This window comes from Nelumbo lutea, chromosome 5 (assembly GCF_056320005.1).
Source record: "Nelumbo lutea isolate HS-2025 chromosome 5, American lotus-T2T, whole genome shotgun sequence".
Lineage (NCBI taxonomy): Eukaryota > Viridiplantae > Streptophyta > Magnoliopsida > Proteales > Nelumbonaceae > Nelumbo > Nelumbo lutea.
In genome coordinates, this window is record NC_142688.1 from 22,898,062 (window position 1) to 22,914,709 (window position 16,648).

At 38.2% G+C, this 16,648-nt stretch overlaps 2 protein-coding genes across 2 annotated transcripts; one reads left to right on the plus strand and one right to left on the minus strand.

The window, feature by feature from the left end:
• Positions 1-1,081: 1,081 nt before the first annotated feature.
• On the plus strand, positions 1,082-11,312 carry LOC148850978 (uncharacterized). The gene is made up of 17 exons (XM_088943921.1): positions 1,082-1,619; positions 2,447-2,818; positions 2,920-3,060; positions 4,262-4,394; positions 4,499-4,612; positions 4,719-4,792; positions 4,875-4,949; positions 6,222-6,314; positions 6,420-6,480; positions 6,769-7,101; positions 7,712-7,838; positions 7,924-8,023; positions 8,460-8,529; positions 8,646-8,798; positions 9,135-9,230; positions 9,824-10,140; positions 10,713-11,312. Exons 1-17 carry the CDS (start codon positions 1,533-1,535, stop codon positions 10,920-10,922), a joined length of 2,556 nt encoding a protein of 851 aa, XP_088800047.1. The 5' UTR covers positions 1,082-1,532; the 3' UTR covers positions 10,923-11,312.
• A 1,783-nt stretch (positions 11,313-13,095) lies between these two features.
• On the minus strand, positions 13,096-14,366 carry TLP-3 (thaumatin-like protein 3). The gene is made up of 2 exons (XM_088946100.1): positions 14,138-14,366; positions 13,096-13,963 (listed from the first exon to the last, which is right to left on the minus strand). The coding sequence occupies exons 1-2, from the start codon at positions 14,181-14,183 to the stop codon at positions 13,278-13,280; spliced, it is 732 nt and encodes a 243-aa protein (XP_088802226.1). The 5' UTR covers positions 14,184-14,366; the 3' UTR covers positions 13,096-13,277.
• Positions 14,367-16,648: the final 2,282 nt, after the last annotated feature.

The following is a 16,648-nucleotide window of genomic DNA, read 5'->3' on the forward strand; positions in this document are numbered from 1 at the left end:
TTCAGCAAGGCATGGTTATAAAATCATATAATTTGTATAGTCTGAAGTTTGTTTTGGTTTTTGGAAAGCATTACTTCATGATTTCAAAAACATGTAATGAGAAGCAGTGAAGTAATTTTACCTCGTATGGGTTAAAATAAAAAAAAGCCCACACATGTATCATTTTTTAAACAAAACTAATTTATTTGTAGTTTTCAAAACAAAAATACTGGTCAACAATTAAAAAGAAAAAAAAAACAAAACGAAAACAAAAAATTCATATCATAGAACATTCCTTTAATTTCATTTTTCACTATCAATCAAATTCAATATTCCCATGTTGCATTTTTGTTAGGATTTCACAAAGAAAGTATCGAAGGGTCCATTTGGTTTGTAATTGGAATCGGAATTATCCATTCTCATAATCTGTTTGATTCATATAAGAATGAAAATAGAAATTAAAATCATCAGGAATAGAATTTCATTCTTAAGGGAATGACAGGAAATGGCCATTCCTTCAAATGGAAGAATGTCATTCTAAGAGGAATGAAAATAAAATTCTAATTCCACCAAACCAAACAATTGAAATTGAAATAATCCATTCTGATTCTGATTCCGATTCCAAACCATATTCCCTTAAGGCAAACGGAACCTAAAATTCTGTGCTCCGTTTGGAAAATCCAATGGATGCAGATTATTTTGTTATCGTCTTGTAAACTGTTTTACCTTCCCATTAATTCCTTATCTTCCCCATTAAACAATTAAATAAAAATCTTTCGAATATCAGAGTTTATGTTAATGAAGAAGATTGAACGGATGAAAATTTGAAGGCGAGAGAGAGAAAGAGCAAAGAACAAAAGAAATATAAGAATCTTTGTGTGAGTTCAAGATAAACTACTACAAAACATTATCTGTTTTAGTTGTTCAATGTAAACCGAGATGACACGCAAATTTTATTTTCAGTGTCAGATGAGATGACCCTATTATATTAATTTTGACGATGAATGGCTGCTTTCGTAATTTTGCTAAGGAGACGAGGGTATTTGGATATGTTACAGATATTTTTTTAATTATATATTCAAAAATATTTGCAAAATTATTTACCCACTCTCAAGCAAGGTCCCAAGGTCCCTAAAATAAGTCCCTTCCTCATACACAAAAAATGAAAAATAAAAATACAAGACAAATGGCTATATAATTTTTCTCGTCTCTCTTTTGTTTCTCTCCCACCTTTATTGGGACTGATTTCTCTGTTCTCTTCTGGTTATATCATTCCCATTAACAAAGCACAGTTGGTAAAGATCCTGTAAGGAAATCTAGAGAGGCATCCGCTTGCGCTGTTCCTCTATTCGTTTCTCTTGTTTTCATTCCAGTGGAAGGCGACAGGAGAAGGGTTTATAAAGTTAAGATTTGTGTTCGTGTTCGCTGCTGGTTTGAAAGTTGAAATGCTGACAAACCAGCGATTTTTCCGGGTGTTGGAGCCGATCGGAAAATCGCTGGTGATTTGATGGAAGAGCTGGTGAGAGGGTTCCATTCGACTCACGCGGCATTTGATGGAGGTGAAAGTCTCGACCCGATGTATGGTTTCTCCGCAATCTGGGTTTCGAAGTTCGATTCTATTTGCAGCCCTTGTTTTCGAGGTAGCCTTTTACTGTTTCCTTTCTTTTATTTTGTTCTTCCCCTCTTATTTCTTTCATTGCTTAAGTTCAAAAGTTGATATTTAGGGTTTTCTTTCGTCTCCGGGTGCTAGGAATATGTTAAAAATGGCTGAAATAAATGCTTGGCTTTAGTGGGCCTCTCTTATGAGTTATGGCTTCAGAACTTTCGTTTCAAAGATGCATTTTTCTTTTTTATCTAACTTTTTTCCGTTATTTTTGTTGATCACTTGACTTCATATTGTAACGATTATTTGGTTTTTGAAGGTTATGAATAGCTGAGACCATCTTTAAATTTTCTTCCGATTTCTTCCCTCAGTTTAAGAAATGTGTTGTTGTTGGTTTATTTGGAGCTTCTAGTTTACTTAAAAATTTAGGGACATTTGCCAGCTATACTGATGCCTCTGGGTTATTTAGACCTTTGAGGGTTTTCCTGGCAGTTTTGTATAAGAAAGTCTTAATTTTATGTTCTAGCTCCCTTTCTTCTTCTTCTATGCTTTTAATTCGTTTTATTTGTAAGTCGGATTGGGTTTACTAGCCGAGGGTGAGACCCTTTGTGCCGTCCATTTTGCATCTTTTATCGAAGGGGTGATTTGGAGCTTCTTCTTAGTATGTGTCTAAAAGTGGGTGCGTGAGTTCATGTTCTATAGCATCAAAGAGTGTTGTTCCCGTTGTTCTGGAAGATCTTTCTTTCTTTCCGTAAATCATAGAATTAAGGCTTTATTCTGCTTGGCGTAAACTAGAATAGCTACTTTTCATTTTGTTGATTGATTATAGTGTTTTTAATGCTTGTAATTCTCTCTTTCCTTTAGATTGTATTTACCCTAGTCTCGATTGAAGCTGCTAATGGCATGCCCCAAGGAAATCAGCTGCAAAGGCAAGGCCTTGACCTTGAAAAAGGGAGTAAGGACATCCTCTCGCATTCCTGCATTCATGATCAGCTACTTGAACAGAGGAGGCGGCCCGGTCGCAAGGAGTATTCTGTAACCCCACAAGTCTACAAGGAGTCTGGTCTGAGTGGTCTCTCAAGACCCCTTCATCGCAAGGGAAGGGCATTACTTGGAATTTCCCCCTTGTCAGAGTCACAAAAGGATGCTAGACAACCTATCAGAATATATCTGAATTATGATGCTGTTGGCCATTCGCCTGATAGAGATTGTCGAAATGTTGGTGACATTGTGAAGGTGGGTATTTTAATAAGTTGATAAACTTGAAACTAGTCTATACATGCAGAATTCTATTTACACCCATTTTGATATCATGCTTCTCTTTTCTCTTTCTCTAGCTTGGAGAGCCTCCTGTGACTTCTCTTACAAATACACCTGCTTGCAATCCTCATGGAGATCCTCCTATTTTTGGTGACTGCTGGTATAACTGCACTTTAGATGATATTACTGGGGAGGACAAGAGGCATCGCCTTCGTAAGGTTTGATTTCACACCTTAAATCTCTTCTTTGATTTTATCTAAATCCATGAAACATTTTCAACATGATTTTTCTCTTACTAAACATAAAATATAAATAGTATGAATGCTGCTTTGGGTACCAAGTATCATCTTAATCCCGTTATGCACTTAAAATGTACTACTGAAGAACACTTTAAATTATCCTACTTTGTATTAATAATTAATAAGCTGATATATTATGAAATCTTTATGCTTATAACATAAATATAGTCCTCAGTGCTTCGTTTTCTTGCAATTCTATTTTTTCAATACATTATCTATCAATTATGATATTGGACTTTCAATCCGTAATGATATCAATGAGATTTTAAGAATATTAAAGTAAGAGAACAGTATAATCACTTATCCTACCCAGGGAGACAGATCTAGATCAATAAAATCCTTACATAAGAGAAGAAAACTATTCACAACAATAAGAGGAAGTAGCCCCAGAAAGTTCAAGGCCCCTAGCCATCTTTGAACTATTTTATAACAACTCGAGACCCCTGGCTTCACCTACTCTGCACCAATTAATGTAATCAATGTAAGAGACTAGGACCTGTCTCTGCACCAGTAGGGCTTTGACTTCAACTCCTCGAACCAAATCTTCAGACCCGTCTCTGTATTACATAATGGAAATATGAGAATCCCCCTCTACCTCCAGTCCTCTGCACTAATAGAAGCCTTCATGATGAGACCTTGCAATAGGGCCTTAACCTTAGTTTTAATCAAGTCTTCAGACCCAATGAACCTGAACAAGCCAAAATAATCTTCCATTACAGTAAAAGGGCTAGGTTTCCCATAAGTAACCATCCAAATTAAAATTCATTGTGTTTTTGTTCTGAGAGAACTAGCTCTGAGGAATAACCATCATGACGGTGGAAGGTCTAGAGATGTCAGACTATCATTGAGCCACATGGCTGAAAGAAAAACTCTTGAGCTCCAACATGATCATAAGATCTAATCATCTAAGCATTGACACATCAATTGGCTGTTTATTGGAGAAAAAAATATTAACTGGGTTCTCCCCACCCCTCTTCCAACACCACCACCAAAGGAAAACAAGAAAAAAAACAAATGACAGTCCAATATTGTATGTACTTTTTTCTTAATCTTTCTAAATGGAGTGCCCAGTACACCCTTGTTAAATAAACATTCTAATTTCAAAAGCAACCCTGCACAGGCCCTAGGGCAGACAGCCGACTGGTTTAGAAGAGCTTTAGCTGTTGAGCCTGTGAAAGGGAACTTGCGGTTAAGTGGATATTCTGCATGTGGACAGGATGGTGGTGTACAGCTTCCACGTGAATATGTAGAAGGTAATTGTTCCATGAAGAATTAATTTTTATTTTTATTTTTTTGTTTGATTTTATTTTATCTTGCTAGGTTGATTTGGGGTAGTAACCAATTACATTCTGTGCAGAGGGTGTTGCTGATTCAGACTTAGTTCTTTTAGTCACCACAAGGCCTACTACAGGAAATACTCTTGCATGGGCAGTGGCATGTGAACGTGATCAGTGGGGTCGTGCAATTGCTGGTAACACTATTCTGGATAAATTCTTTGGGCAGTCTTCTGCCCGTGCAAGTGTGGGATACATCTATTCTGGGAACAATAAATGACACTATTCTATGTACTTGTGTAGGGCACGTGAATGTTGCTCCACGACATTTGACAGCTGAAGCAGAAACATTACTTTCAGCTACTCTTATTCATGAGGTTGGTTGTTGAGTAAATAAGATGGAAAAGAGAAAATAGTATGCATTTTTTGTGATCTAATTAGCAAATTCATTTTTCCTAGGTCATGCATGTTCTTGGTTTTGATCCACATGCCTTCGCACATTTTCGGGATGAGAGGAAAAGAAGGCGTAATCAGGTAGATAAAATTATTATGACATACATAGTCCAGAAAATGCAAAAGTATGTTCTTTTTTCTTTTTTTTGGAGAAATCACCTACCACTGGTGGCTTTTATGTACACAAAATGTCTGGAGATGCATGCTTCACTTGTTAGTCCCATTCCTAAAAACATTCCATCCCCTCATATTATTAGGGTAGGATGATGCTTTCTTTTCTTAGTATTTATTTTCCCCCATTTCCTTTCTTCTCATTTATGTTTAGCATGTATTAGGTTGGATTCAACCTGTTAACATACAGTCCAAGTCCCTCACAATGTCACACCATTCATTGAATAAAAAAAGAAAAAGAATGGAAAAAAACGCTATAGTACTACCAATTTGTACAATGCCAACATATTATACTAATGTTTAGATATCTTAAACCAAGTTACATTAGGTTTTTCTTTTAAGCACCTTTGCGTTGCTTTTTTCTTATGTTTATTTATCTTATGAACTTGTCTCAAGCATGGGAAAGAGCTTTTTTTATTCTTAGTTCCCACGGTCAAATCAGTTGTTTTGTTTATAAGTCCAACGTCATGTTTAATTTATTTGTAAATCCAATTTGTTATGGTAAATTACCAAACCTCTTCAAGCAATGCTTCCACACAAAAACACAATTTCCCATTTTTGTATGTTCATGGTTTTCCTTCTCAAGAGTAGTACCAGTTAATTTCGATGTAATAGATAATTTCCATGCTTCTCTCTATCCACCATTCACTTTGTCAGGCTATCGTTTCAATCTTTACAATTCAATTGATGGGTCAACCTTTTGGAGGACGGTTAGAATAAAGAAAAGAAACTGTACTGATTTGATATCGTGTTAATATGTAATTTTATTTATTGTGGGAAACTCTTTACAGTTTCTGGTTGGTTTCAAAAAAAAAAAAAAGAAGACAAAGCAGTATGGGATGGATGAGATAAAATAGAAGATGGTGATAGTTCTTATGTTGGACTATATTGTTTAATGCCTTAATTTTGGATGTCTTAGCAGTCTGTTATTACATATTTAAAATAAGTTATATGAAAATTAGCATTGACTGAACAAGCATGGGCAATTGTGTGTTGTACATGGTATTAATAAAGATAAGAGGTCCGTCATAAATAGTTTTTCTGTGTGTCATAAGCCTCTCGCAGAAATGTGGGGTATCTGCTTTCTATGATAAGAGATACAAATCTGTAGCCTGTGTATTTTGATATCCTCAAATAAAAAAAAAAAAAAAACTAACAGGGTTTTGTAATATCTATTTGCAGGTTACTGTACAAGTTATGGATGAGAAGCTTGGGCGGATGGTGACTCGTGTGGTTCTTCCACGTGTTATCATGCATGCACGATACCATTATGGGGTTTGTTGAACACTTCTGAACTATGTGGATATATATATTGACAGAGGGTGCAATTTTTTGTTTGTCTTGTGTTCACATTTAAAGTTAAACATTTGATGTGTGCAGGCCTTCTCTGACAACTTTACTGGTTTAGAGCTAGAAGATGGGGGAGGACGTGGAACCTCAGGTCTCTCTCTCTCTCTCTCTCTTGGTAATTTGGTAGAGACATTATCTAAATATTTTGGTTGCTTTACTTAGATACAATGTCTAAATACATTGTGTATTTTGTTTCTTAAGCATGTTATTTTGACAAAGATGGCATTAATCTATTAATACAACATCATACCATTCTGTATTATCTAATTCCACCCATTTGCAGTGTTTTCTTGTTATACACCCTTGCCGTTCATTGTTTTCAGGTCTTTTACACAAAATCTGTTGTTAATGATCAATATGCATGGCTATTTGCATGCAGGATCCCACTGGGAGAAGAGGCTTCTGATGAATGAGATTATGACAGGATCAGTGGATACAAGATCAGTTGTTTCAAAAATGACGTTGGCTTTATTAGAGGATAGTGGATGGTATAGGGCTAATTATAGTATGGCAGACCGTCTGGATTGGGGACACAATCAAGGGACAGAATTTGTTACTTCTCCTTGCAATCTTTGGAAGGGGGCATATCATTGCAATACAACACAGTTATCAGGCTGCACATATAACAGGGAGGCAGAAGGGTATTGCCCAATTGTCAGTTATAGCAGGGACCTCCCCCAATGGGCCCGCTACTTCCCACAGTCAAACAAAGGTGTTTCTTGATGCTTCTGTTTTTCCACAGTTACATTTGTTGGTAGAAAGTTCATGCTGTTTTGTTTACTATTTGTTGTCAAGATGCTTCCTTTCCTGCATTTTAAGTGTTCAGCGTTCATTGACTTCTTTTCCCTAGCACCCATGATCATGCCATGACAGCTATCTGTCATTAATTTTGAATGCTTTTTTACATTTAATAGCTCAAAGTGGAAACTGTGTCATAACTGATACTACTGTCCTGCATGCATGCTTCAGGACAAACCATTAAGATGTTTCCCAGGATGCAAATCATCCTGGTCAAGAACCACAAAGAATGGACCTATTGCATTGTCTTAGAATCTGGTTGTGTCCAGCAAAAAAAAACCCCATGGTTGCCAGTCAATTCCTGAGGGGAGATCTTGTATGTCAGACTTGTCAATGTCTCCAACCTTTATGGAGGTTCTCCAAAAATTCCATCTATAGCTAAGATTAGGGTCTACGTATTACTCAAAAGAATTGGATGACCTTTTTATGGGTTTTGAAACATGTAGAGAATGCACAGAAAAATTACTGACAAATCATTATTAATTATTAGTTGACTTGTGCCAACTATCTTCTGATATGTGCAGGTGGGCAATCATCACTGGCTGATTATTGCACGTATTTTGTAGCTTATTCTGATGGGTCATGTACAGACACAAGCAGTGCACGTGCACCTGATAGAATGCTGGGTGAAGTGCGGGGGAGTAGCTCCCGGTGAGTTATACCCATGGAAATTTACTTCACAAAACAAGTTTCATCAATTGATATAGGCTTATGACATTTCTTTTATTTGTAATAGGTGTATGGCTTCATCTTTAGTGCGTACTGGATTTGTCCGAGGGTCCATGACCCAGGGAAATGGCTGTTATCAACATCGATGTGTAAACAACTCTTTAGAGGTATGGTAATCTTGGTCATATCTGTGGTGTTCCCTTGTGTGAAAAGTCCAATTCTTTGTGCTTGAACGTTGAAGGTTGGATGCCCATGACGTGAATGCAGAGGAGAAAGCAAAGAACTGGCCAAAGTTCTATTGAAGTTTTTTTTTTTTTTTTTGATAGTCAACATCAAATTCATGAAAAACCAGCATGCTCAAAAAATCAAGCAGCTGGAAAGATGGTAAAAGCTCCAAGGCTTGGAGCACAAATTACAAGCCAACAACTATAACAAAAGCAAACAACAGTACAGACAAATAAAACAGCTCTTGAAGAATTTCTTTTACCACATGCTTAACTTTCATGTTCCATATGACCTAAATTCTGGATTCTCTGGAATAGGCAATTTGGGTTTCTCTTACCATATGCTCCTTTCTGGTACGACTGAATTTGTCTTATGTAGGTTGCTGTTGATGGTATGTGGAGAGTATGTCCAGAGGCTGGTGGACCAATTCAGTTTCTGGGATTCAATGGTAATTCTGCATGCTACTGTCAAAAACTGTGGACACTTCTGTTTTCATTTTTTTTATTGGAAACGGTAACTTACTGTTTTCATGTTCATGAAAGTTTTTGGTCTTAATGTGTGCAGGGGAGCTTATATGTCCAGCTTATCATGAACTATGTAACACCATATCAGCACCCATCCCTGGTCAATGTCCCAGTTCATGTAATTTCAATGGAGATTGTATTGAGGGAAAGTGCCGCTGCTTTTTAGGGTTCCATGGTCATGACTGCAGTAAACGTAAGCCTTGGCCATTCCTTGTTTCTGCTTTAGATTGTTTTCATGTTTGGTCTTGAGCATAAAGGTAAACATGCGGTGCCAAAACCATGTGGTCATAGGTTGCCTAACCTGACATACAGAAAATTTTGAACCATGAAGTTGTCACTATTATTCCTCAATTTTTATAATACCAATACATAATAACTCAATGCTTCAAATTTTGGGAACATTTTCTTATAATCGTCAATGGCACATCACTACATCCACCATGTTATCCTCTTTGTAATTCAGACCATGATTGCATGATCTTCATGTTGTTTATTTTTTTCAGATTTTTATTAAGGTTTTTGTTTGCAGGATCCTGTCCAGGTAATTGCAATGGACATGGTAAATGTCTTCCTGATGGAGTATGCAAGTGTGAAAATGGGCGTACAGGCATTGACTGTTCAACAGGTAATGTGCCCTCTGTTCTGAAATTACTTTGTTTCTTTTTACTGATAATGTCACTGGTAATTTTACATTATCTTGTAGAGATATAATTTAAGCTTACTGTTCCTTTTAGCCTCATTTCAAGCAAGCTTTTGTTTTCATGAACAAAAGATAAATTAAGTTTCTATGTTACAGACATGATCTACTGAATTAGTAGATGCACCTTTGCCAGGTTATTGCCGTAGTGCAAATTATCTGATCCTAGGATTCAAATACATGACTAAGATGGACATATCTACACACGGTTGTGTTTATGGCATCTACAATGTCCCTACTGACTTGACAAACCCGGATCCCCTGAAAGCAATGTACGCACCCTGAGAGCATAGCATCCAGCCGCACATAGGCAATATTCTCTATGTATGGTATGTATGACTGGATGCCATGCTCTCAGGGTGTGAACATGATTTTTGCTTACTTCTATGCACAGGTGGCTGAGCCACATGTCTTTTCACAAGGTTGTGAAAACATGTGTTTTTTGCATTATTTGACTGTTTGCCAAATAACTCCATACCTTTTCATTGCCAAATAACTCCATACCTTTTGTATGATTGCAGCTGTGTGCGATGAACAATGCAGTCTACATGGTGGGGTCTGTGATAATGGAGTCTGTGAATTCCGTTGCTCTGACTATGCAGGATATACATGCCAGAACAGTTCCATGCTCCTTCCGAGTCTGTCAGTTTGTAGAGATGTTCTGGCAAGTGATGCAATTGGGCAACACTGTGCACCTAGTGAACCAAGCATATTGCAGCAGCTAGAAGCAGCTGTTGTCATGCCTAATTATAACCGGTTGATTCCCGGGAGTCGAACATTGTTTAATATTCTTGACAATGGTTATTGTGCAGCAGCCGCAAAGCGGCTAGCCTGCTGGGTAAGTTGTTTTTCAGATGTCCCTATTATTTTGCCCTCCTTCCTTATTTCTTCTCCTTTTTCTTCTGGTGTAATGCAATTGTAGAATAAATTGGTGGTCTCCATGCTGCTGACTCATCTCTCCCTCCAATTATGTCACCCACAGTTTTGCATAGCATGTGTTTCAAAGGCACACCTGTGTCCTTTTTCTTTTCAAAATTTTAGAGGGGTCGGTCTTAGGCCTGGCTACCCTGAAAGTGGTCAAAGCCCTAAAACAATGGATATTTAGCATATTGATGGGCATACCATATCGACACTAACCTTGGATATAGCCTGAGGTTTTTTTATTACTAATCGGAGTTGTCTGGTGGATTCTTTATTTTCTTCAAGAATGGCATGGCGGTCTAGTAGAAATTTCATTTGTTGGATGTTACATATATGCATGCTTTGATGGTGGCGAACTGTGATCTACTACCCTTGTTTTGTTAAATAGTCACACTAGATATGATTATTCTTTCACTAAATAGAGAATTATAGTGCTAATCTTCATTGTATGAAGTCGAACGTTAATTTTATTGATTCCTGAACTGGCAGATCTCAATACAGAAGTGTGACAAAGATGGCGACAATAGGTTAAGGGTGTGCCATTCTGCGTGCCGATCATACAATGCAGCTTGTGGAGCATGTCTTGATTGCTCGGACCAGACCCTCTTCAGCACCGAGGAGGAAGGTGAGGGGCAATGCACAGGCTTTGGTGAGATGCGACCATGGTGGCTAAGACGTTTCCGGAGCTTTTATTCCTAGTAAAAATAGCATGTAGGGAGTAGTTGTAAAATATGGGCCTGTATTTTTTTTAGCTGTCCCTTTTTTTTCTTTTTCTTTTTTGTAATTTTCTCTAGGGTTTAAATTGTAGCAAAGATAGCACGTGTAGTGCGATCATCACATGTAGGTTTTCCTTGCGCACCCAGCTGAAGGATTTGGGTGCCATGTTCTCCCATCTTGGGCTTCCAAAGATGGAAAGCCTAGAGGTGGAGAAATTTGAATGTAGAAAAAGAAAGGGGGAAAAAAAGAAGTAAATGAGCTTTTTGTACGAGATTAGCTAACAAAGAAATTGCACCAAGGCATTCGAAGGATGTGCCTTGGTTATTTCCTTCGTCTCTTACTTTATTAATTCCACTCCATCTCTCTCCTCAACTTGTCATGGTGCTCTACAATGAAATCCCGTGATTTCGTTTAATTGTAGGGTTTACAGTTCTCGTTTGTTGTCCCAACTCCCAATCAATTTGGTGGACCGATCACCCATGTTCCTCCAATCCTCCCTTTAATGCAGTATTAAGAAATTGGTCGACTGAACAAGATCATGGAAAAAAAAGGACGTAGAGAGCGTTTCTCTTCCCTATACATCACGGGGGAGCAAGTCTCAGCTATTTTTCTAAGATATGACGTGTAGCATTTGGGCTTGATTTAGCGGTAAATGAGGGATTTGGATCTCGGAACAGCGTGAAAAAATGTTTTTTCTTAAATTATATACACACACGTGTATATTTGAATGTGTATAGTTGGGTCAGGTTCTGGCTACCTAAGGGTTAAGCCCGGGCCTTGCCCGAAAAAAAAAAAAGGAAAGAAAGACTTCTTGGGCCCGAACCCATCCTTAATTGACACCTACCCATGAGACATTCCATCCGCACATTGGGAATATTTCCCATACTTGTTATCCATGGGGAGATGCACCCAATGTACAGCTGTAGTGTCTTGTAGGTAGCAGATCTAGAGTCCTTTTTATTAGGATATGTTTGATTGCAATGCAAGTAAATTTGTACTGATGCAAAACTATGGCAATGCAAATTCTTGGAGTTTAAATTCCAACCTATTTTTGTTTCAAATTTTAGTTTATTTTGTCTGATTGCATTTTTTCATTTGCACTCCCATGCATTTATACTAGTGCAAATAAAATTGCACTGGGACCAAACGCAGTCTTAATGTTATGTGAGCATGCTGTAATCTAAATGCTATTGTGCTAGCTTGCACTATACAGAGTTGCAGACGCTGGCCATATCTTGTGCACAACACATGACCACCACACATCGAGAACATCTCCCCCATGAATTATTACATAAAGTAGATTAGATATTCCTCGTGGTTGCAGAGTCTCGTGCCGAGCATTTGTAGTTAGTACTATTAACTCTTCTTGCACTTGCAGCTTTTAGGTATAATATGTTTATGACTTTATGCATTCGTTTGGCTCTCTCTTGTTTTTGGTATCCATAGTGGTGTGTTCCTGTTTCTTACATCATGTGAGTGTCACATATGTAATTAAATTTCGATGTAAGAAACATCATCAACATTATCATTTATGTCTTGTCCAACTAAATATGTTTTGAATTATGAAAACATATTTAGTTGAATACCGTGTTGCATAAATTTAACTTAAAACAGAGTGGAGTTATATGTGGCAAAATAAAGTGCGGGTGCTACCCAATGTATAGGAATTTTGTCTGCATTTTAGATGCTTTATGTTTTCAACGAAAACAACTTACTTTGATGATACTCCACCGTTCATAGTTCACACCATCTCAATTACTATTATCACAGCCACAGGCCCATAACAAATATTGGGCCAGCTCCAAGTTTGGTCGGTATCTCAAAATATAAAAGAAAGATATTGAAAAAAAAAACATAAAGAAAACACCGTCAGTGGGACAAGGCAGGATTCGTAATTTGGTTTTTGTAGTTACGTTTCTTGCTTCTTTTTTTTTTTTTTGTCTTTTTCTTTTTGATTAGTGTCTAAAAGATTCCAAAAAGTACATGGTTTTGTTTATTTTTAATAATAAAAATATCGTCGTTATATTTGCAAGGAGAAACGGCATGGAAATATCCTGGTTATATTTCCAAGATTAATACTTTTTTTTTGTTCGAACCATGTTATAAATGCAGAGTTATAAGGCAGAGTATTGATTAACTGCAGCTCACCACAATATAATAGATGAAAAACCAATACTACTAGCCAACACCCAGTTAATAAATAATAATAATATGTTCCCACACAAATTAAATGCCAACACTACCCTCCTAAAATCAAAATCCAATAATAAAATTATTTTTTTTACAAAAAAAGGACGACAATGGGGTCTGGGTTACTGGGTATCATCCAAATTTTAATCACGATCCGGTGGGGCAGAACGTGATCAAGTAATCAGATCCGGTGCAGGTGCACGTGCTGGATGCATCATCGTATGCGTAACTGTACGCCGTCGGGCAGGCCCTCTTAAACATCTCCGAGTAGCGGGTCGGCGAGCAGGTCTGCGGCGTGGAGTGGCCTCCAGTGCAACAGAACTCCGGCGTGTTAAACGCTGCACATGCACTCTTGCATGCTACCACGTTGCCGGAGTCGGTTACTTGCAGTTCTTTTGGACAGCTATGATTGAGATCGGCAACACAACCAGCGTACTGGCAGGCTCCTGTCCCACCCGACGCCCTTACTCCCATACCTACATTGTAGCCGTCCACGAGGCTTACGTCGTAGAAATCCATATTGTTAGTGCCGCTGACACCGGTAGTGAATTCGGCGAGTGTAACGGGTGGTGCGCCACCTCCCGCACACTTTAGTCCACCGCAGTCTCCGGTGATGCACTTACCGTTTCCCGAGTCGTCAAAGTTACATCCGGTGCGAGCCCAAAATCGACCAGACCATCCGGGTGGTGCGGTGAGCTGTACCGATGCACCGGGTGCCAAAGAGAAGCCACCCACTCCGAGGACGGCACCACCATTGCCGGATAATGTTCCTGGCCAGACCATGTAGGCGCAGTGGTTTTGGAGCGTGAACATGGTTGCGGAGGCTGCACTTCCTGCGATTAGAAAAATAAACTATCTTGTGTAAGAAGAGAAAGTGAAGATTCAAAAATAAATAGTAAAAATTAAACCAAATTCACTTGACATTACATCCTGCTACAAGCCTTAAAGCCAGAATAAAGGGTGAAATTTTGCCGGAGAAATTAAAGATAATAGTCAGAGTTACTTACCTAACAGGAGTGTTAGAAGCAAAGAAACAATTCTCCAGAATTCCATCAGCTTGTTTTGATTAGGATCTCTTCTCGGAAGTCACCTCTGAATTCTGAGGGAGGGATTAAGATATATTTATTTATATAAATAGATGCGCAAGTAGCAAGCGGCCTTGATGGAATTAGCGAAATTTTTTGTGTGGGATGGGGGAATGAGATGGAGATGGAAGTTAAAGAAAGAAAGCCACCTACATATACATATTTTAATATTTATATATATATATATATATATATATATAAAATATTTTATTTGTTCAATTCAACGAAGACTTTGGTTGTCCACGTTCGACCGTCTGGGCTGTCTATACTCTATAGAACTCTATGGCTTATCGCTGTGTGTGATTGTGACTACGTTACAGTTACTTCATCCAGCGCTGATGATACTATTATTATATATCAAGAATATTCAAGACTGTATCTATGCGAATCGAGGAGATCTCTGTTGACAACCCAACAACCCAACAGCCCAGCCACCCAGGCTATCTAATTTAGAAAGCCAAACTTTAGCTGTTTGTATCTGATTTCTTACCGGATCTTCGGTTTGGGCAGTCTGCCTATAAGATTAGTCCCTCGCCGTCGCCGGTTTTGGTACCTTAGTTGGATTTCTAGTTTAGGCCTACCTTACCTCATCAGGATTCAGGACTTATCACGCAAATCACGTATAATTTTATTCGGGTTCCGCTTGAATTTTCCGTCCTCGGGATGGGTTGGGGCGAGTTTTTATTTTTTTTAGGCTGAATCCGGGTTAACTATGAACTAGGCCTGAATCCGGCCCAAGTCTGACTCAACTATACATATCTATACTTATATACGTAAATTTTGCATACATATTACATATTTGTATATATATTTATCTATTTATATAAATACGTTATATATATATATATATATATATGTTTACATATTTGTATAAATATATATTAGGGTTGAGCAAAAAAACTAAAAAATCAAACTGACTGAAATCAAACCAAAAATTAGTTAATTAAATCGGTCGATTTGGTTTCGGTTCGATGTTTTTAAAAAATCGAAGGTACCTGTTCGGTTTCAGTTAATCAATATAGAAAATCGATGGTTAACCAAACCGATCAGTATACATATATTTCTATATGTTTTCATATATATTATTATTATATATATCGGCCTTGGTCTGGTCTTGGGCCTTAAGTCCAAATTTTAGGATTGGGCTTGAGTTGATCATAAATCTGACCCAACGTATTTGACTTGCACTCCTAACCTTTTGAGTCTGAATCTGCTCCTCACATACCACACCTCACAATGAGCTCACAATATATACTAATGACACATTAGAAACATTACCTATACTTATATTTATTATTCATAGGGAGATATTCCCAATTCAGGGTGGGATGGAGCTGTGAAGTGTAAGGTGTTGATATCATTAGTGGAGAAGTGGTGGTGATGGGATCTGCTCCTCAGCCCTTTTACAGTGACCTCACACCCACATCCCACCTTATATTGGAACATCTCCCATTTCCATGAAGTGGAGTTGATAATGACAATGGTAGCTTTGGTTCTAGAGCATGTACGATTTATGATGAGAAAAACCCTCTAGAAGGCTGAGAAGTGGTATATCTAGAGGATCAGGATCTCCTTCTCCTATCATGTGGACGGTCAAGATGCAGAAACTTGTCGGATTATCGTCTATCGAATTCAAACGTTTTTTTTTGTAACACCACAGTGGCTGTACATGGAGCGTCACGTGGCAACAGTTAGTTTACAGGGCAAAGAGACGGTGGAAGAGTCGGTGTCTCCTGATCTCCTCCGTGTCGTTGTCAGTGTCACTTGTCAGGTTGCTTCATCGATCACGTGAGAAGCAACGCTTCTTTTCTAATTTATAGTGGGGCCCGTAACACGTTCGTGGTCGGTTAAGCCAACGTGCTCCACTTCCACCGTAAGGTAGGATGCATCATATTCCAGTTCCACAACATTAGCCTACACCGTTGTGACACGTCATTGGATTTATTGAGGTTGGCGACCTACTATACCGGTTTCCTCCCATCGCGGCGATGATCATTATGGTTGGAGAAGACTGATAACCGGTCGGGCACGTCGTCCATTTGCCCCCAGCTGTAGTTCACCCAACTCAACCAAATCCAACAAAACGGAAAGAATTCAAAGATATAGACTGGACAAATGTAAACAAATGGCACCGGCCAAGTGGATTGCTTCCATTTCAGCAATATATAGTATAACGCGTTTTTTAAGGAATGGATGTGCGCTTCACTGATACATCCACGTAATAAATAACTTATAGATATGAAAGATATTTCCAATGTATGATAGGATATACGTGTGAAACGCCCTATGTGAACAGCAAATGTGGTATCGTTTTTTAACAAATATCTTATAGGGCAGGGCTGACAGATTCACAGCCCATAAACAGTCACAGCAGAGAGCAACCACAGTAGTTCCTCCTATAAGGATCAGGATCAGGATCAGTTAGACAAAGGT

What these genes read in the sequence shown, in the direction of transcription:
- LOC148850978 (XM_088943921.1), top strand. Translation starts at nt 1,533, where the DNA reads ATGGAGGTGAAAGTCTCGACCCGATGTATGGTTTCTCCGCAATCTGGG. An exon ending in ATGTTGGTGACATTGTGAAG is followed by an intron (nt 2,819 to 2,919) that starts GTGGGTATTTTA and finishes CTCTTTCTCTAG; the next exon opens with CTTGGAGAGCCTCCTGTGAC. An exon ending in AGGCATTGACTGTTCAACAG is followed by an intron (nt 9,231 to 9,823) that starts GTAATGTGCCCT and finishes GTATGATTGCAG; the next exon opens with CTGTGTGCGATGAACAATGC.
- TLP-3 (XM_088946100.1), bottom strand. Translation starts at nt 14,183, where the DNA reads ATGGAATTCTGGAGAATTGTTTCTTTGCTTCTAACACTCCTGTTAG. An exon ending in GCTTCTAACACTCCTGTTAG is followed by an intron (nt 13,964 to 14,137) that starts GTAAGTAACTCT and finishes TTCTAATCGCAG; the next exon opens with GAAGTGCAGCCTCCGCAACC.